This window comes from Anolis carolinensis, chromosome 5 (assembly GCF_035594765.1).
Source record: "Anolis carolinensis isolate JA03-04 chromosome 5, rAnoCar3.1.pri, whole genome shotgun sequence".
Lineage (NCBI taxonomy): Eukaryota > Metazoa > Chordata > Lepidosauria > Squamata > Dactyloidae > Anolis > Anolis carolinensis.
The window spans coordinates 202,401,689-202,423,532 of record NC_085845.1 but is presented as its reverse complement, the minus strand read 5'-3'; the positions used below and the strand labels follow the sequence as shown (position 1 = coordinate 202,423,532).

General features: G+C 42.3%; 1 protein-coding gene across 4 annotated transcripts in view; it reads right to left on the bottom strand.

Annotated features, from left to right (window-relative positions):
- The window catches only part of tnpo3 (transportin 3), a 78,748-nt gene that overhangs the window by 12,349 nt on the left and 44,555 nt on the right, over nucleotides 1-21,844 (bottom strand). For 3 of the 4 annotated variants that reach the window (XM_062983381.1, XM_062983380.1, XM_062983383.1), the window contains exons 14-20: nucleotides 21,316-21,392; nucleotides 21,031-21,124; nucleotides 17,702-17,842; nucleotides 13,241-13,357; nucleotides 10,648-10,742; nucleotides 7,647-7,803; nucleotides 4,510-4,677 (exon numbers count right to left, since the gene is read on the bottom strand). In XM_062983381.1, coding sequence (XP_062839451.1) covers nucleotides 4,510-4,677; nucleotides 7,647-7,803; nucleotides 10,648-10,742; nucleotides 13,241-13,357; nucleotides 17,702-17,842; nucleotides 21,031-21,124; nucleotides 21,316-21,392 — 849 coding nt within the window. The remainder of the gene's footprint in view (nucleotides 1-4,509; nucleotides 4,678-7,646; nucleotides 7,804-10,647; nucleotides 10,743-13,240; nucleotides 13,358-17,701; nucleotides 17,843-21,030; nucleotides 21,125-21,315; nucleotides 21,393-21,844) is intronic. The other variant, XM_062983382.1, reaches the window with a different exon arrangement.

Sequence of the window (21,844 nt, the reverse complement as noted above, 5' to 3'; positions counted from 1 at the left end):
GAGATTTGACTTCTCGGAATTGAGTTGGAGGCCGAGAGATTTTAGAAGACGCAGCGTGAAAGAGACGTGATTTTGGAGAAGAACCGGGTCGGGCCCGACGAGAAGCCAGTCGTCCAGATAAGGAAAGACCGTGATGCCATGTAGCCTGAGGTGGGCCGCTACGGCGGCGACAACCTTGGTGAAGACCCTCGGGGCCGTGACGAGACCGAAGGGCAAAACGGTAAACTGGTAGGTTTGGTCGAGAACTTTGAAGCATAGGAACCGTCTGTGCGCCTCTCGTATTGCCACGTGGAAGTAGGCGTCTCGTAAGTCTATGGAGGCAAAGTAGTCTCCCCGCTGCAGCATCGGGAGGATAGAGGCAATAGAGACCATCCTGAATTTGGAGGGGCGGATGAATATATTGAGTGCCCTTAAGTCCAGAATCGGGCGTAGCCCGCCTCCTCTTTTCGGGACTGTAAAGTATCTGGAGAGGAAACTTAAAGGGTCCAGTTCGGGAGGGGAGGGACGGATAGCGCCTTTGGCCAGTAGCGCTTCGACTTCGGCCAGTATCTCTGGGGAAGGGTTTGAGTGGAGAACGTGACCTGTAGGAGGGAGGTCCATGAACTCTAAGGCGTAGCCGTCTTGGACAATGCGGAGAACCCATGCATCTGAAGTAATAGAGTCCCATTGATTGTAGAAAGGGGCTAGTCGGTCTGCAAAGATACCGAAGGGACGAGGCAGCGTGGGCTCTACAACGGTAGCGGGCGAGGAGCTTTGGCAGGGGTTGGCGTCAGGTACGCCGATTAGGCTGCGGAGGAGCAGGGGTGGATCGACCGCGTTGCTTTTGCGGATGAGGTCCCCGGCGAGGTTGGTGATGGGCTTGATTGTTCGAGCCCGAAGGCCGCCTGAAAGAATGGTGTCTGAAAGATTGCGGCGGGAAACGGCGGGAACGGTGCGGGAACCAGCGAGTGCGCTGAGGTTGAGGTTGGTCGCCACATTTAGACGCAAGAATTTTAAAGTCATGATTAGACTTGAGTTTGTCATCGGTACCGGCGTGAAACAGTCCGAGCGCGTCAAAGGGAAGGTCCTCAATGACCTGTCTGGAAGATGAGGAGAGACCCGAAGACCTCAGCCAGGCGTGGCGGCGAATGGAAATCGCGTGGGCAATCATTTTACCCGCAGTATCACCTGTATGCTTCGCCATTTGTATTTGGTGGTGAGCGAGCGAGTCTGCCTCCTGTTGGAGGGTAGTGAGGACGGAGCGGTCTTCGTCCGACATCTTAGCGAAGAAGGGCTGCGCCTTCTCCCAGATAATTTGTTGGTAGGCACCCATGCAGGCTCCATAATTCGCCATGCGGCAAAGCAAAAGGGCTCCGGAATAAAGTTTTCGACCCACGGCGTCGAAGCGCTTCCCCTCTCTGTCGGCCGGAGTATTCGACTGACGACCTGAGGATTGAGAGGCCTTAACGACCAGGGAGTTAGGGTCGGGATGGTGTTTGAGCCACTCCAGGGTATCATCGTCGGTACGGTACCAAGTCTCGATCCTCTTCGAGGTCGGAGGAATGGAGGAAGGGTTTTTCCAGGAGGCCTGGATAACGTCCAACAGATAAGGCAGAAAGGGGAGAAGCGTGGCCGGCGGAGCTTGGGCCTGCACCCTTTTGAAGACTGGGTCAGACACTGCTTTGGAGGTTTGCTTGATCTCCAAACCCAGGGCGTCGGCCATCCTGACCATTTGCTCAGCGAAAGCGCGAACATTGTCAGTAGGAGAAGGCGGGTCCGCCTCATACGCGTCGTGGGGAGGAGAGAGGTCGAGACCGAGAGAGACCACCGAGGCCGAGAGGACAGAGTCTGGGCGGTCGACATCAGCATCTTCCTCCTCAGCCCCTTGGGGGGACTGAGGGGGAGAAGACAGCACAGTCTCGGGAGGAGGCAAGGCCTCGCGGGAAGAGAGGGCCGGAGGCCGAAGGTCCTTAGAGGCTGAGGCCTGGGCTGCCCGAGCCAGGCGAGCCGTTTGTCTGCCACGCTCCGGTGTCGAGGTGGGAGGGAAGAGCTGTTGGCGCGACGAGCGAGGCGGCGCAAGGGGCTCCGGCACCGGCACCCTGACCACCGTTTGGGTAGAGTGGTGGGGTGAGTCCTGCAGCTCCCCATCAGACAGGGGGTGCAATGGAGACTGAGAAACATCTCTAGGCCTCTGGGCTGGTACAATAGGAGAAGACCTTCTCGAGGAAGTTGTCGAGGAAGATGGCGGGTCTTTCTTTGAGGAGGCCGAGGAGGAGGAGCGCTGAGTTAGCCGTTTCTTCGCCGGCGGTTGCTTGGATGCAACCCTCAAGGACTTGCCAGGTGTGGGAGGAACCACAGCTGAGTCGGATTGCGCTCGACGAGACTCCTCGTGAGCCCTTTTAAAGGCTATTTTGATAGCAGAGGAGGACGGAGGGGAACCGATACGAGAGCGGATCGAGGTCACCGAAGCCAGAGAGCTCGACGTCGAGGAAGGTCCCACCTTTCCGGAGCGGGTCGACACGGTCGCCGTCGTCACAGTACACGGTGGTTTGACCGGTTTAGCGGCCCTGGAGGTCTTGGACGCTCTGGACGAGACCGAGGAAGCCTTGGCTGCCGGAGGCTTAGTTGGTGGTGCCGACATAGCTCTCAAAGCTGAGGACGCCGACGTACCCGACGTCGACGGAGTCGGTTCTGGCGCGAGAGATTTTTCGTAGAGCGCCGCTCTAAGCCTAGCGGCTCTGTTCTTTCTGGCCTGAGCCGTGAGAGCTAGGCAAAAACGGCAGGTACTGACCACATGAGCCTCGCCAAGACAGAAGAGGCACTTGGCGTGGCCGTCCGAGTCAGGAATTTTAGCAGCACACTGCGTGCAACGCTTGAAACGAGTAGTAGACATGCGAAGAGTCCGAAGTGAACCTTGCGGCGGAAAAAAAGGAACTGGAGAGCGGGCGCCTGGGGCTGCCTTATATGCCCCTTGGGAAGGGGGGCGTGGTTACCGCCAAAATTTGAACTTCAGCTTGGAAGAGTTTCCGTCGGAACCTGCGCAGGCGCAGCTTCTCCATTAGTGTGCATTCACAGAGTACACGAAGAAAAATCAAAGTTCTAAAGGTTATTTCCAAGATAGCCAAGAGTCCAAAATCCAGGGCCAATCCGCAAATATATCCATAAATAAGAAAGCATGAATCCCAGGCAGGCAACCTATGCAACACATGAACTTGAATACATGAATTCCAAGAACATAGGACCAAAAACCAAGAGCTGTTCACCTGAATATAACGTTGTATTCACAAAGGGTTGTACTAACAGGAACCACTTTAAAAGGCTGCAATCCCTCCCATTACATCATTCCTCACACACCTGCTTTTCCTTTCCTCATCTCTAATTTTCTGGGAAAAACGAGACTGTCTTTGTTGCATGCCCTGTCTCCATAATTCCAAGTGCCTTGACTTAGACCAATGATGGGCAACCTCTTGCACTTGGTGTGTCAAAATTCACCAAAAAACCTAGCATGACTTGGGTGGTGTGTCACTTTGAGAAAAAACCCATAATTTCGCAATATGTATAGTTTAAATAACAAACATATATAATCGTGATATATAAGGTAAAGGTAAAGGTTTTCCCCTGATGTAACCCATTGTAATATATAACTGTATTTAATAAATCAAAAACTATTTACTACCATTATTTCCATGTACAACAATCTATGGTACCTCTTGCAGTTTCCACGCTGATTTCTCTCTATTCTAGTTTCAATGTAGTCATGAATAATGAATAATAATATAATAGTAATAATATGGTAATATACTACAAATATATATATATATATATATATATATATATATATATATATATATACACACACACACACACACACACACACACACACACACACACACACACAGAATTCCCCTGGAGTAAACAACAAAACCACTGGACCAAATCACACCAAATTTAGCCACAAAAGACATAGTCATCCAATCAATCTGCATGCGGCAGCGTGTCACCAAAAATGGCTAGGCGTGTCAGTGCTGACACACGTGTCATAGGTTGGCCATCACTGACCTAGACAAACATTTCTCTCCCTCATTCCTTTCAGCCTGCACTTCCGGCAGGTTCTCATGAGAACTGATATTGCTTTCTCCAGTCTCGTGGGAACTGCCAGAAGAATCCAAAACAACTCTCTCTAGGGTTGTTGTGTGTTTTCTGTATGGCCATGTTCCCGAAGTTCCAGATACCGCGCAACCTCTGAGGATGCCTGCCATAGATGTGGGCGAAATGTTAGGAGAGAATACTTCTGGAACATGGCCAGACAGTGCGGAAAACACACAACAACCCTGTGATTCCGGCCATGAAAGCATTCGACAACACAACTCTCTCTAGGCCACGTCTACCCTCCGAATCTATGCCAGCATCCCCTTCCTCATCTCCTGAGCACTCAGAATCTGACCAGGCTCCATCAGGGCCCAAGTTGGGTTTAGAGTTTGACGGGAATCTCCCTCCCACAACAGCCCCATCTCAGTGTCTGCCACTCACCGGCCTGTCGACCTGCATGATCTCCCAGAGCACCTCGGCCACGTCCGGCAGGGTGTAAGGCGGCAGGCAGAAGCAGCTGGTGTGCAGGAGCTGGCTCACGAGCTGCTGGCCCAGCTGGGTCATCACTTGCCCAATGAGCTCCTTCCGGGCCTCAAAGTCCTCTTCGTGCTGCAAAAAGGAGGGAGAAGAAGCGGGGAGACCCCCAGGAAGGGCCAGCCTCAGTCACAAGAGAAGACAACCATGATGCCATCACTACCACCAATGATGGGGACCAAGCCCAGAGACAAGAGGGCAGTTTAGGAGTTCAAACCACCCCCTAAATTTTTCAGGTTAAAAACACCCCTAATGAATTTTAACTGGTTAAGCAAATCCCGCTGCCAAGTCTATGAGAAGCAAAAAATAGTGTCCCTCCAGAACTGCAAGCACTATCTCAACCAAATTTTGATTATTCACACGATCATTACCAACCCTTCTGGGGTTCAGAAAAAAACTGAAGACCTGGCTATGTATGCAGGCGTTTGAAGAATAAGCATGTGTTGGCTTCGACGCGGTCTGAATTAAGGCTCTTGTATAAGGTCTGGTGGATGAATGGCATAAGCACTTTGCATTGTTTTAAACTTTGTATATTGTATTTTATGACTGTTTTGATTGTTTTAACTGTCTTAACATTTTAGTTCATTGTATAAAAGTGTAACGGCATCAATTGCCACTGGTAAGCCGCCCTGAGTCCCCTCGGGTGAGAAGGGTGGGGTATAAATAATTGAAATAAATAAATAAATAAATAAATAGCTTTCTACCAATTTACATTGCAATAGCTAACATAGGGAAAGTGATCATAGTGGAGGCCCTGTCAAGGGAAAAATGGAACAGGGGCAAGGAGAAGAAGCTGTGTCATTGGACTTTATATGAACAAGACTGTTTCTGAAAACTCAGTACAAAATCAATGGACTCCGTTGCGAGGATATGTATTTCCTGTGGACGAGAAGAGGCATCTAAGTTTCTAACCCAAATGGTTCAGCAGATTTCCCTGGTTAACCTACTCATTGCATATGCAAGGTGCGCTCTGTTATTACGGTATGGCATTTGGAGGAGAAGTTGGGGTAAAGGTGCTCACTAGAAGCTTGGTGCATTGGTGGCTAAACCACTGGTGCAATGGAGAAATACAATAGAAGTCTTCCGGCCCTTCCATAGGATCCCTATATTGCAGGATCTGATCCCAGATTATCTGTTTATCCCAGGTTATCTGGCAGTGGGGACTCCTATATTCTGGTTTAACGTGGATAATCTGGGATGAGATCCTGGGATAAAGGGCAGTGTGGAAGGGATTTTCAGTAGACACCAAAAAAATAGAGTCCCATCAGAACACCTTGTGGTGGCTGAAAACTTTTTGCTAATTCACAGTGGAAAACGTTTTGATGTAACCCATCATCATGATAAAGGAAATAAGAAAACAGAAAGAAACTTCTGCCAATTGTGGAAACAAATGTCCTTTGTGGCAGGCAAGAACTGGCTTTAAGAGGGAGCAAAGATTCAGGACCTATTACCTGTAAAGCATCCCTTCGGTTCATTATTATTATTATTATTATGACTATGATTATTATTATTATCACCATCATCATCAGGAACCAGATAATTTCATTAGAAGCAATGGATCAGAAAAATATACTCCAACTCCTTCTGGTAACTTAAAAAAAAAATCAAAACAAAACACTCTGGCACAATAAAAACATAAGCCCCAATATGGACCCAAGGCAAAGGAGTGTTCAGAAACTGTAATCATAAACATAAACAATTTTAAAATGTTTCCCCCCTAATTAAGCGGTTAACCCACTGCCTTTCTGGATGTGTAGAGAAAGCAGTTTGACACAACTTGTGGTTTTAATTTAATTATACACTGAATATGCTGAATGGCTTTTAACTGTGAATTTTAATACTGTTTATATTAAATTCTGTTTTAAGGTTTTCACATTCGTATGTTTTAAATTGTATGCTGATGCCTTCATGTTAAGCCTTTTTTTTTTTTTGCAGAAATAACAGCAATAAGGACAAGAGCAAAGAATTTTCCTGGCTGCTCCCTTAAAGGCCATTTTAGTGTATTTACTATATTTTAATTCTGTTATAACAATAATAACAACAATAATGCCCTGCTTAAGATGGCGGACGGCATACTCTTGCACAAGTTATCGTGCTAGCTTTCAACTCACATCTCAGCTCACATGTCAAAGCGAAAAACCGACTGAGCTCGTATCTTGTATCTCAAACAAACTTGTAAGTTGGGTCACTTATAAGTTAAGGTTTTACTGTACTTTGAAATTAAAAAAATAAACAGAAATATGGAACCACTGCCCAGCCTTTTACTATTTTAATCGCTCTATTGTTCTTACTTGGCGGTTATATTTACCATTATATTATTATTTAAAATGCTGGTTTAATCTGTGTAATTTTAAATGTTGATGATGTTTATTTTGTTGTGAATGTATTTTATTTTGTTTATTGTGGAAATTTGGGCTTGGCCCCATGTTAGCAGCCCCGAGTCCTTGCGGGGAGATGGAGGCGGGGTATAAAAATAAAAGTTATATTATTATTATTATTATTATTATTATTATTATTATTATTATTATTAATAATAATAATAATAATAAAACTTTATTTATATACCGCCCTATCTCCCGGATGGGACTCAGGGCGGTTTACAGTCATAAAAGCAAACACAAACATTACATAACAACATAATACACATTATAATATAAAGAAAGTGAAGACTTGGCTATGCGAGCAAGCGTTCAAAGAATAAGTTTCGTTGGCTTCGACTCGGTCTGGACTAAGGTTTATGTACAAGGTTTTGTGGATGAATGGCTCAAGTATTTTGTATTATTTTAAATCTGTTTTTAATTGCTTATGTTTTATTCTTTTGTATTGTTGTATATTGGCATTGAATTCTGCCAGTTTTGTAAGCCGCCCTGAGTCCCTTCGGGTGAGAAGGGTGGGATGGAAATGATGGAAATAAATAGAATAAATAATAAAACAATGCTTCTGATCCCAAGCGTTTCGGAGATGGGAGGCTCGACTTGTACTTCACAATCCGAAGCTGCCACGGCTTCTTTCCCTGACTCCTCCCAAGGCCCCCCCGCACTCACATCGTTGGCCACCCCCGTGTGGACCAGGTCGCGCAGGAACTTCATGACGCTGCAGTTGGCATCGCGGTGGTCCAAGGTGGTGGCGGCAATGGCCCACTGCAGGATGGGGAGGATCACCTGGCTGCGGAGCAGCGTGACGGGGCTGCGCTGGATGAACCTGGGAAAACAAAGGGCAACCGCGTTGTTTTTTTTCCTTCATACATTTTCATTATGCTTTTTTAAAATAATTACATAAAGAACTAGCTATGCCCAGCCATGCGTTGCTGTGGCGTTGTCTGGTGATGTTGGTGAGAACTTGTTGAGGTAGTGGTGGTATTGAATGTCTATTGTATGGTTGTCTTTATGTTTAGTATGCATTTGGTTGTTTGTGTACTGTGAAAGTGGTGAGGGTAGAGGGGGTCTATGTCCCTGTGTAGTATTGTAGAGTATTTATACGTTGTCCATGTGTTGTGAATGCTTGGATGGTGTCCTGCTGCATAGTAGAAAGGGTTGGGCTGGATGGCCCTTAGGGGTCTCTCCAAACTCTTGTGCCTGTCCCCTGGGCTGAGTAGGTTGCTAGGAGACCAAGTGGGCGGAACTTAGCCTTGTAACTGGCAGCAATTGGATAAAAACAATTATTCCTCTCCCTCTAATTAGGACTTTATTTTTCTTTTCTTTTTGTTGTATCAACCTAGAGCCGTGGATGATGGGTTGTGTTGTCAAATTTTGAGGTTGGGGGGCCTGTAGTTTTGTTGTTTTGTCCGCTGCCCTGATGCCATCACTCTTTTATATATATAGATAGAAGGGGAGAATAAAATTAGTAGATTAGGACTATATAAATGCCTCCTTTATTATCGAGGAAGAGGATTGAGGGGGGAAAGAAATTATGTTGATCTTTAACCCAAGTACTATTATACACATCATCTAATGTTCTGAATGTTCCAAACGTCCTCTGTAACAAAACAGAACACCCTCTTGTCGTTCGATGTCAAAGCTAGCAGTCCGATGTTCTTTCAATATTCATTTCCAGTTTTTACATATATTTTATCTAATTTTAACCAAGGGGTCATGAGATCGAGCCCAGCCAGTGTCGGAGTGAGCACCCAACCATTAAAATAAAAAAACAGCCCTGCTCGTTGTTGACCTAAGCAACCCAAAAGATAGTTGCATCTATCAGGTAGGAAATTTAGGTACCACTTATTTAAAGTAAAGGTTTTCCCCTGACGTTAAGTCCAGTCGTGACCGACTCTGGGGGTTGGTGCCCATCTTCATTTCTAAGCTGAAGAGCCGGCGTTGTCCATAGACACCTCCAAGGTCATGTGGCCGGCATGACTGCATGGAGCGCCGTTACCTTCCCGCTGGAGCAGTACCTATTGATCTACTCACATTTGCATGTTTTCGAACTGCTAGGTTGGCACTTATTAGGTACCACTTATTTAACTGGAGCCTCCGGTGGCCTAGGGAATAAAAGCCTCATGACTTGAAGGTTGGGTTGCTGACCTGAAGGCTGCCAGGTTCGAATCCCACCCGGGGAGAGCGCAGATGAGCTCCCTCTATCAGCTCCAGCTCCATGCGGGGACATGAGAGAAACCTCCCACAAGGATGGTAAAACATCAAAACATCCGGGCATCCCCTGGGCAACGTCCTTGCAAAGGCCAATTCTCTCACTCCAGAAGCAACTCCGGTTGCTCCTGACACGAAAAAAATAACTAATTTATGACACCATAAAAATCATCCAGCAGCGTTTGGAATGAGGAAGTATCCAAGGACTCAGAGTCACAGTGGATGATGAAGCAGCTGCTCCCTATGTGGCTGGAATCGAGAAAGAAGTGAGGAATATAAATACTAGAAATAAATAAATAAATACTCAAAACATTATATATATATATATATATGTGTGTGTGTGTGTGTGTGTGTGTGTGTGTATGTAATGATAAAATATCTAAATAACAAGGCTTGCAACCATTTCTATTCTAATTAAAGAATACTGATAAGTCAAGTGCATAAAGTATCTGAAGTATCTTGAGTGTGAGGTATATAAATAATACAAAACATATTGATGTACAGTAGGTGGCTTTCACAGTGTTCAACCTTATTTCTCTCGCAATTGGCAGGGCTCATGTTCTTATTAATTTTGGGCCTGCACCCCATGAGCTATTAGTAAGTTTCCACAGGATGTTGTTGAGTGCAGCTACTTTGTGCTTAGTGTTCGCACAATGTTTCCTAAATGTTAGCGTTCGGTCTAAGGCGACGCCGAGATATTTAGGATGGAAACAGTGTTCAAGCCCTTGGCCATCCTAGGTGACCTTTCCTGTTGGCTTCATGATTACGTAGATGGAATAATAATAATACAGTAGAGTTTCACTTATCCAAGCTAAAAGGGCCGGCAGAAGCTTGGATAAGCGAATATCTTGGATAATAAGGAGGGATTAAGGAAAAGACTATTAAACATCAAATTAGGTTATGATTTTACAAATTAAGCACCAAAACATCATGTTATACAACAAATTTGACAGAAAAAGTAGTTCAATACGCAGTAATGTTATGTTGTAATTACTGTATTTACGAATTTAGCACCAAAATATCACGATATATTGAAAACATTGACTACAAAAATGGCTTGGATAATCCAGAGGCTTGGATAAGCGAGGCTTGGATAAGTGAGACTCTACTGTAATAATAATAATAATAATAATAATAATAATAATAATAATAATAATAATAATTTATTTATATACCATCCTATCTTCTCAAGGGACTCAGGGCGGTTTCCAACGTGATAAAAACAATACAACACAATACAATACACATAATAAATAAAAACATACAACAATATAAAATAATACAAATGGAAAACAAAAAATGCATAACATACAATCCAAAAAAAAAGCACACACTTGTGTCTTGGCAGGGTTAGGCTTCAGGTGGTTATCTTTGTAGTAGCTGGAGAGATCTCTCAGAACAATGAACAATAAGGATTTATATAAAAATAACTATAACAGCAAGCAGAGATTTTGAGTACCTGGTTGCCAACCGGAAGAGGTCGTCCACTGTGTCCGGATGGTTCTGGAGGCCGTTGGGTTGCTCAATGAGCCTGAAGGTGGGAACACACAACGCCTGGGGAGAAAAAAGAAGGGAGGTGGAGAAAAGGTTACGTCAATGCCTTGGCTTGAACACAAAGAAGAATCTCTAACCACTACTGCAACAATCAGATGTAAAAGAGAGATTTTAAGACTAACCTTGTATGGAGATAAACCTCACTTCCTTCAATTACAGAGTGAGAATTTTTAAAAAATGAATGAACGACCGATTATAAGAATGGTGTAAAACTAGGAAAAATACAAGCTAGAGAGCCTCCAAAAAAGTCGATCCTTAAAATATGGATACAAAAGGCAAAACTACAAAACAATGCTCATCCTAGTAGGACTTTTGGGTTCCCATTTGTCCTTTAAATGTGACCTTGTTCAATTCTTGTGTCGCCACAATACTAACTTACCAACTAATCGGTTAACGTAAACCTGTAGCCATATTAGACAATTGTTCCGGAAATAATTAACATTTCATAGAGGTGTTAAAAGAGTTAAAAAGAAACAATCCAAATGAGAATAATCTAGATGATGTTTTAATGAATGAAGAGCTGGAGTGGAAGAACATGGAATAATACAGAAAAGAAGATATGGCTGTTAGAGGTTTAAAATTAGGTGACAATATTGTTCCTCTTTTTTGTTATAGAGGAATTTGTAATATTTTAAAGTACAGAAGAGTCTCACTTATCCAACATAAACGGGCCAGCAGAACGTTGGGTAAGTGAAAATGTGGATAATAAGGATGGATTAAGGAAAAGCCTGTTAAACATTAAATTACATTACGATTTTACAAATGAAGCACCAAAACATCATGTTTTACAACAAATCGACAGAAAAAGCAGTTCAATACACAGTAACGTTATGTAGTAATTACCGTATTTACGTATTTAGCACCAAAATATCGAAATGTACTGAAAACACTGACTACAAAAACTTTGACTACTAAAAGGCCGACTGCGTTGGATAATACAGAACGTTGGCTAAGTGGAGGTTGGATAAGTGAGACTCTACTGTAATGTGTGCAAGAGTAGCAGTGATGAAGAATTAGATGTAAAAAGAAGACATGTGCACAAAATTCGTTCCTACCGTTTCTTTCACGTCTTCCGTTTCATCAGATACATGAAACAGGAAGCCCCCTCCCCACATAGAAATCTCCTCGACACGAAAGCTTGTTTTGTATCAAGCTGAAATTGCCTCCTTGTAGACAGGCCTGGAGCTAGGCTGCAGGCCCCGCCACACATGCACTCTCTGAGAGTGTGGCAGGGTGTGTGTGGTGGCTGATGGGATGTACAGTCAGGCCCAGAGCTCAGCTGCAGGCGTGCTCCGGGCATGCATGCACACCCTGCCACACATGCACTCTAGGAGTATGGCAGGGCGTATGTGGCGGTTGGCGGGGCCCAAGTGCGCCTGCAGCTGAGCACCTTACTCTAGAAGAGAAGCAGCAGGTGCCAGGTAAGAAGAACGCCAGGAAGGGGAGCCAGTGGGTGGGAAGCCCACCCTCAATAATGCTCCATTTCAGGCCCCAAACCAAGAAAACTCTCCCAATTTCAGGAGGCTCTCGAAAACTGATTGGGGCCTCTAACAAAAACCGGGTCACAAAACGGGGCAAGGCTCACCCCGAAAGCACAAGCCTAGTAATAAGTATAATTTAGCATAATGTGTCTTTCTGAAACATTCAGCCTCTTCTTCCCAGCGATATGCTAGATCATTAATCTAAGAGTTAATCTACTAATAATGGCTCCACTACCCCTATTCTCCCCTTCTTTCTTAGATATTCTAAATATCTATCCATATATATACACGAGAAAATTAAAAAAAAAACCTGGGTAGTGCCTTGATGGAGAGGTTCCCTCCAAAATCAGGATTGTCTTATTTATTTATTTATTTGTTTGTTTATTATTTAAGCTTATATGCCGCCACTCCCCTAGAGCTCGGGGCGGCTTACAAGAACAGGCTAAAATCTAACAATTTAAAAACATCTTTAAAATATCTTTAAAAAAAAACATCTTAAAAACACTCCCCCAGGGCTCGGTGTGGCTTACAAAAACAAGCTAAAATCTAAGCAATTTAAAAACAGCAAAAACAGTCTTATTATTACTATTTTTATTATTAGATACACAACAAGATTAGTACACAGCAAACAAGATCACTATGCTGGCTGTTGCATTGGATCCCACGTCAGACACTTCCCGAGTGGCTAGGATTATGTGATGTATTGGCGAATAATGCATGCAGATCTGGCTTTTGCAGCTGACAGATGGTAATTTTGCCAGCGCTGATTGTATTTAAGTGCAGGCCAAGATCTTTGGGCACTGCACCCAGTGTGCCCATCACCACTTGGGCCACCTTGACTGGCTTATGCCAGAACCTTTGCAGTTCAATCTTTACATCCTCGTATAGTGTTGCTTCTTGTTGATTCTGCTGTCACCTGGGATTGCAACATCGACAGTCCATACTTTGATTATTATTATGATTATGTTTATTTGCACCCCGTTTTATCTCTCCCGAAGGAGACACAAAACATCCTACCTGCAGCATGTCGAGCAGCCCCTGGCGGCATCCTTCTTCCATGCCGTATTCGTCCACGAGGATGCTGCCCAGGTAGAGGAAGCAGGAGTGCTGGTGCTCCTGGTAGACGCTCACCATCTGCCAAAGAAAGCCATGCAAGGGTCAAGCGAAGAGGAAAGAAGCACCCACACTTGTATAGAGAGCAGGCATGGGCAAACTTTGGCCCTCCGGGTGTTTTGGACTTCAACTTCCACAATTCCTTGTTTTTAAAGTTGGATTGCATAAGCAGAGTATAACTGTCACTATCATATTACAGCAATATTAAAGAAACAAAATCAACCAATGCAAGTAAGAGAGATTACAGCCTGGAAAACTCACAGGAAAAAATATTACATCCTCTCCTGATATAGCTCAATTTCTGCTCCTTTTTAATTCCATGCTAGTCTCCTACTTATACCTATCTCCTCCTTATTTTCCCCCTCCATCCGTAACAGTTGTGATTCAATTTTGGTTTTTATTCTATTTGTTGAATTATAGTAATTTAGTTCCTTGTATTTTCTTTTTTCCTTCATTTTGGTCATTAGTTCTTTCCAATTCAAGGCCCAGTTCCCCATAGGATATCTGTTTATATACCGTATATACTCGGGTATAAGCCGACCTGAATATAAGCCGAGGCACCTAATTTTATCACAAAACTGGGAAAACCTATTGAATCTAGTATAAGACGAGGGTGGGAAATGCAGTAGCTACTGGCAAATTTCAAAAATAAAAATAAATATAGATACTAATAAAATTACATTATTTGAGGCATCAATAGGTTAAATGTTTTTGAATGCTTACATAAAATTGTAATTTATGATAATAATAATAATAAGACTTTAATAAGATAAGACTGTCTAAGTCTGATTACCTATATACTTGAGTATAAGCCGACCCGAACATAAGCCAGCCAGGATCCTCACTCGAGTATAGGCCAAGGGGAGCTTTTTCAGCCCTAAAAAGGGCTGAAAAACTAGGCTTATACTCAAGTATATACAGAACTTATTTTTCCTTTCAATGATATAATATAATACAATATAATTTACAATAATATATCATAATATAATATATTGTATATACATATAACATTGATAATATTATAACACAATATAATACTAAAAATACAATATAATAATATTAATTATATATTATGGATTACATGTAATATTACTAATAATATTACAATATATTGATATAGTACAATATAGTAATTTAATTCCAGTATTGTGCTATGGCAATAATACAATATTGTATGTAAATTTAATTTGTAAGCTGCTCTGAGTCCCCTTCAAGGTGAGAAGGGCGGGATATAAATGTAGTAAATAAATAAATAAAATGATCCTGGAGAACAAGCGCTATGAGGAGCGGCTTAAAGAGCTGGGCATGTTTAGCCTGCAGAAGAGAAGGCTGAGAGGAGACATGATAGCCATGTACAAATACGTAAAGGGAAGTCATAGGGGGAATGGAGGGAGCTTGTTTTCTGTTGCCCTGGAGACTAGGACGCAAGGGAACAATGGCTTCAAACTACAGGAAAGAAAGGAAATTCCATCTGAACATTAGGAAGAACTTCCTCACCGTGGGAGAGAGCTGTTCAGCAGTGGAACTCTCTGCCCTAGAGTGTGGTGGAGGCTCCTTTAGAGGCTTTGAAACAGAGGCTGGATGGCAATCTTTTGGAGGTGCTTTGAATGTTATTTTCCTGCTTCTTGACAGAATGGGGTTGGACTGGATGGCCCACCAGGTCTCTTCCTTCTTTAAGATTCTATGAATCTATAATATAGTCCATTAGATCAATGGTTCTCAATTGGTGGGTCCCCAGATGTTTTGGACTTCAACTTCCAGAAATCCTAACAGCGAGTATACTGGCTGGGATTTCTGGGAATTGGAGGCCAAAACACTCGGAGACCCACAGGTTGAGAACCACTGTGCTAGATATTCAATTTTATTTTATTTCCCGTTTTTTGTACTCTTGCTTGTGCCGCCCATACCCAGCCAGTTGAAAGCATGAATTTTAAACTCATGTCCTGTCTTTTGGTCTCTGTCCTGTGTGACTTCTGTGTATTTTAGAGAAATGATTGATATGTATTATGGAACTGCATTTTAATATGTGTGAAATTTTTATAGTATTTGTGTGTTTGATACGGTGCTGTGATCCAGCATATCTATCTTGTTTGCTGTGTCATACAACGTCGTTGTGTCAATAATAATAATAATGATGATGGAAGAGACCTCATGGGCCATCCAGTCCAACCCCAGATATAATGGGCAGATAGAATAATAATAATAATAATAATAATAATAATAATAATAATAATTCCAACTCTACTTCCAACTCTACTATTCTATGATTCTATGATTCAATTTTCATTACAATATTTTCCTTCAATTTTCATTGTAAGAAACTGGTGTTTGTTTGTTTTTTAATTCAGCTCTGTTTTTAGCCCAGATATTTTCTTTCATCCAGTGGCACTCATTTTGCATGCCAGTAAAGTAATGCTCAAGATCCTGCAAGGCAGACTCCAGCAAGACATGGAGCAAAAGTTGCCAGATGTCCAAGCTGGGTTCAAAAAAGTCAGAGGAAACAGAGACCAAATTGCCAATATCCGCTGGATAATGGAGGAAGCCAGAGTTTCAGAAAAACATCTACTTCTGCTTTATTGACTATTCTAAAGCCTTCGACTGTGTGGATCATAATAAACTGTGGCATGTTCTTGGGGAGACCAAGTCACCTTGTCTGTCTCCTGAGAAATCTGTATAAAGACCAAGTAGCCACAGTCAGAACAGACCACAGAACAGGACATGAGAGAAGCCTCCCACAGGATGGTAAAAACATCAAAACATCCAGGCAATGTCCCCTGGGCAACGTCCTTGCAGACGGCCAATTCTCTCACACCAGGAGCGACTTGCAGTTTCTCAAGTCACTCTTGACACACAAAAAACATCACAAGTTCAGTATTACTTTTTTGTTTTTAATCAGATGAAGTAACAATATTCAAAAATATACCTCACAACCTCTGAGGATGCCTGCCATAGATGTGGGTGAAACGTCAGGAGAGAATACTTCTAGAACATGGCCACACAGCCCGGAAAACACACAGCAACCCAATATCCAAAAACCAAGAGATGGCTTGCCCTGACATTAAAGCGGACTGGCACCAGTTTAAAACCACTTCTTTCCATGGCATCCTATTGTTCTGCATAGGATACAAGAGCCAGTGAGTCAGTTTTAAAACACTGCTTTCCATGGGATCCTATTGATCTGCATAGAATCCCATAAGAGGCTGTGGCTAGCACCGTGGGCTAAACCGCCAACTACAAAAGATCTTGCCGACCGGAAGTCGCAGGTCAGGGTGAGCTCCTGTGCTCAGCCCCAGCTTCTGCTTGCCTAGCAGTTAGAAAACAACAATGTGAGTAGATAAATAGGTACAAGCTCCTCGATGTGGAAAAATGAAACAATAGCACCTCCCCATGGCCGAGTCGAGCACAGACTCCAGATGCCGGAGATGAAAAGAGGGAAGCCTGCCAATGTTTATGTATGTACTGTCTGTCTTCATCAACTGTATAAACAGCATTGAATGTTTGCCATATATGTACCTGTAATCCGCTCTGAGTCCCCTTGGGAAGATAGAGCAAAATATAAATGAAGATGATGATGATGATGATTATTATTATTATTATATAGTAAAGGTAAAGGTTTTCCCCTGACGTTAAGTCCAGTCGTGTCCGACTCTGGGGGTTGGTGCTCATCTCCATTTCTAACTCGAAGAGCCAGCGTTGTCCATAGACACCTCCAAGGTCATGTGGCCATTGGCATGACTGCATGGAGCGCCGTTATATAATAATAATAATAATAATAATAATAATAATAATAATAATAATAATGATATAAAACTTTATTTATATACCACTTTATCCCCCCGAAAAGACCCAGGGCTGTTTCCAACACGAGTGCAAAACAACATACAGTAACAATACAGCAAAATAAACACATCATAAACAAGACAAAACAACTCAGTTAAAATAAGCAATCGCAGTCAGAACCTTTGATGGAGGGAGCAGGAATCAATAGTCAGGGCAAGGTTGACATGGCCCATTTTTAGGGATCGATAAAAACGTATACAACATATCTTAGGGCCAAAAGGTGGGCCATATACCAGAGTAGGATCTGATTTGAATAACGAGACTAATCTTATTCAAAAACCTGCCGAAACCACCAGGTTTTTAGTTCCTTACGGAAAGTGGGCAAAGCGGGGGCTTGCCTCGTCTCTTTAGGGAGAGCATTCCAGAGCCAGGGGTTAACTCATGGTTAAATAGGTTAACTCATGTGATGAAGCTCTCAGTGCCTCTCCGTGCTTGGAAATAGGCAGAAATGTCCTACGAGGGGGAAATTTCTCAATGCAATAAGATGGATGATCTCAAAGTCCTTCTGCCATCCTGTGTCCTTACCTGAGTGACCAGCGGCTGCAAGAGCGCTGCCGACCCTTTGCCGACGCAGCGGACGGCGAAACGCAGGCATCGGCAGCAGCGTTCCACAATGCGGTTATCGGCACGGTGTTTGTTCAGGGTCTCTGACAGGACAGGCCAGATCTGGGCAGAACAGCAGCAGGAACAACAACAAAAGGGAGACATCATGCTCATGAGAAGCAAATGTACAACACCGCATATTCAAAGATAGCATTTCTACTACTACATTTTGGGAGACATAAAATTTCCCATCGCTCAGAAATTCAACATGGTCAAACTAAAATAATCTTAATTTTAGATATTATTATTATTATTGACAGAACAACATAGTATGACACAGCAAACAAGATAGATATGCTGGATTTTGTATCAAAAAATCACAAGTCGAACACTTCCCAAACGTTTAGGACTGTGTGATTTATTATTATTATTATTATTATTATTATTATTATTATTAAGTAGAGAAGTATTTACATTGGAGAGGGTTAAGAGGCGACATGACAGCCATGCTGAAATATTTAAAAGGATGTCATGTGGAAGATGGAACCGCCTTGTTTTCTGCTGCTTCAGAAACAAGGACAATAGTGGAGCAACAGATTTAAACTACAGGAAAAGAGATTCCACCTGAATATTACTAAAATTGTGTAAGATATCATCTGTTTTAATGATTCTTACTCTTGGTATAAATATGTATTTGTTTTGGGATTTGGGTGGGATGGGTATTTACTTATGTTTGTTTTACGGCACTGAACGTCTGTTGATTTTGTTGTTCACCGCCCTAAGTCCCTTCGAGCAGATAGGATGGTATATAAATATATTATTACTATTATTACTATTATTATTATTAAAAACTCCTGACAGTAAAATGTGTTTTGCCAGTGGAATGTGCAGCTGCCTGTGAGTAAAATGGAGAAAGGTGGAGTAAGAAGGGTGGAATATAAATACTGTAAGTAAAATAAATACAGTAGAGTCTCACTTATCCAACATAAATGGGCTAGCAGAACGTTGGATAAGCGAATATGTTGGATAATAAGGAGGCATTAAGGAAAAGCCTATTAAACATCAAATTAGGTTATGATTTTACAAATTAAGCACCAAAACATCATGTTATACAACAAATTTGACAGAAAAAGTAGTTCAATACACAGTAATGCTATATAGTAATTACTGTATTTACGAATTTAGCACCAAAATATCACAATATATTGAAAACATTGACTACAGAAATATGTTGGATAATCCAGAACATCGGATAAGCGAGTGTTGGATAAGTGAGACTCTACTGTAATAAAATAATGTTGGGTCTATATGCCAAATTTGGTCCAGATCCATCATCTGCTGGGCTCAGTGTTCTCTGGATAAGGATGAACTACAACTCCCAGATTCCCAGGGCAATCTTCCTGAAACACCTGTCAGGATTCACAATTGGCCATGTTGAGTCTGTTTGCCAAGTTTGGTCCAGATCCATCACTTGCTGGGTTCAGGTGAACTATACATCCCAGTCCCTACAACTCCTATAAATTTTGGTGAATTCTCCCCAAACATCTCCAGTATGTTCAGTTCCTGATCAAGTCCTCTGTTTGCTATGTGCCATAGGAAAGGGTAGGAAAGGGTTAAGGGAGAGGCAGTGGGCGGGTCATGCAAATGGAGAGAGAAAAGAACACTGGGATGTGCTTGCTGTAACTTGCAATGTCCTGGGAGAGTGACTTGATGGCTCCTCGCACTCGGAACTGTAGCCTGTTTGTGGAGGCCAGAGGCTGACTGTGTGAACGGACATCCATGTCACATATACACATACAGATTTTCACTTTTATTATGTGTAGATAGATAAGATAGATAGATAGATAGATATGAGCAGTGAAAACAATATACAGTAGAGTCTCACTTATCCAACATAAACGGGCCGGCAGAACGTTGGATAAGCGAATATGTTGGATAATAAGGAGAGATTAAGAAAAAGCGTATTAAACATCAAAATAGGTTATGATTTTACAAATTAAGCACCAAAACATCATGTTATACAACAAATTTGACAGAAAAAGTAGTTCAATACGCAGTAATGTTATGTTGTAATTACTGTATTTACGAATTTAGCACCAAAATATCACGTTATATTGAAAACATTGACTACAAAAATGTGTTGGATAATCCAGAACGTTGGATAAGCGAGTGTTGGATAAGTGAGACTCTACTGTATATAGTTTGCCAGGTTTCCAGTGGGTTAATTTGTCCGTTAATTGTGCAAAGATCAATTCAGGGGGTGCTGTGGTTTTTAACTTTGAATATGTTTAAATGGTTTTTAACTGGGAATTCTTTAATATTGTTTATATTTAATCCTGTTTTAATGTTTACATATCTGTATATTATAAATTGTATGCTAATGCTTTTACGTGAAGCTGCTTTGCATCTCCTTCAAGAGAGATAAAGCAGGGTATAAATACATATAATAATAATAATTAATTATATTTAATAATATTTAAATAAAATAATAATAATAATAATAATAATAATAATAATAATAATAATAATAATAATAATGGAGCCTCCGGTGGCCTAGGGGATAAAGGCCTCGTGACTTGAAGGTTGGGTTGCTGACCTGAAGGCTGACAGGTTCGAATCCCACCCGAGGAGCGCGTGGATGAGCTCCCTCTTTCAGCTCCAGCTCCATGCGGGGACATGAGAGAAGCTTCCCACAAAACATCAAAAACATCCGGACGTCCCCTGGGCAACGTCCTTGCAGACGGCCAATTTTCTCACTCCAGAAGCAACTCCGGTTGCTCCTGACATGAAAAATAATACAGTAGTCTCACTTATCCAACATAAACGGGCTGGCAGAATGTTGGATAAGCGAATATGTTGGATAATAAGGAGGCATTAAGGAAAAGCCTATTAAACATCAAATTAGGTTATGATTTTACAAATTAAGCACCAAAACATCATGCTTTACAACAAATTGGACAGAAAAAGCAGTTCAATACGCAGTAATGCTATGTTGTAATTACTGTATTTATGAATTTAGTACCAAAATATCACGATAGATTGAAAACATTGACTACAAAAATGCGTTGGATAATCCAGAATGTTGGATAAGCGAGTGTTGGATAAGTGAGACTCTACTGTAATAATAATAATAATAATAATTTACCATTTCATTTTTCTTTCTTGTTTTTTGTGTTATTGTTATAAACCACATAAATGTTGGAGGGCATTTATGTAGGAGGTTGGGCTCAAAGGAAGGATGTAAATGTCTTTCTAAATCAACATTTAAATTCCAAAAAACGAATGACTCCCCGCATTGATTCCCCACTTACCTCCTGGATGACTTTTTGGCACGGGTGGGTCTGCCCATTCTCTACAATAGGGTTGGTATGCCTATCAGAGGAAGCAGAGAGAGAAAAAAGGGACCTGAAAGCCAAGGCACAACCAGACTGAGTTGGAGGAACCTCCATGAGTTTGGGTTTATTTTTCTACAACCCCCACCCCAAAAGATTTTGACTTGCTACCAACCTCCTTTGCATGCGCAAGTGCTTTGCAGCAGCACTCAACTTAAGGAGCAGAAGGGGAAACCCACCAAAGTCCCAAACTAAACGGCTTACCTAAATATGACAGCAAGGCGATCGAGGGGAACGGTGGGGTCGGAGGAGAGGCCATTGCTTGGCTCCTGAGAGAGCAGCTGAAACAAAGAGAACGTGCCATGGGAGGGGGAAATCCGTCCACAGAAGCCCCTTCCCTCATCAAGGCTCCAAGAGATATAAACATGTGATTTTTTAAACACTAACTGACCTCAAAACAGTGACAAAAATCAGCACAATGGCTTCCTTAAGCCTTCCCATACACCTGTAAAAGCTGCTACATTTACAGGCACGGGCAAACTTTGGCCTTCCAGGTGTATTGGACTTCAACTCTCACAATTCAGAGCGCAGAATTTATTATTTATTTATTTACAACATTTATATCCCGCCCTTCTCACCCGAGGGGACTCAGGGCGGCTTACAAAAATTGGCAAAATTTAATGCCCAAAATGCAATCATAAAAACAAAGCAATATAAACAGCTCTATTAATAACTGTGGCGCAGACGGGAGAGCAATGAGTCACTGACCAGGAGGTCATAAGTTCGAGGCCCG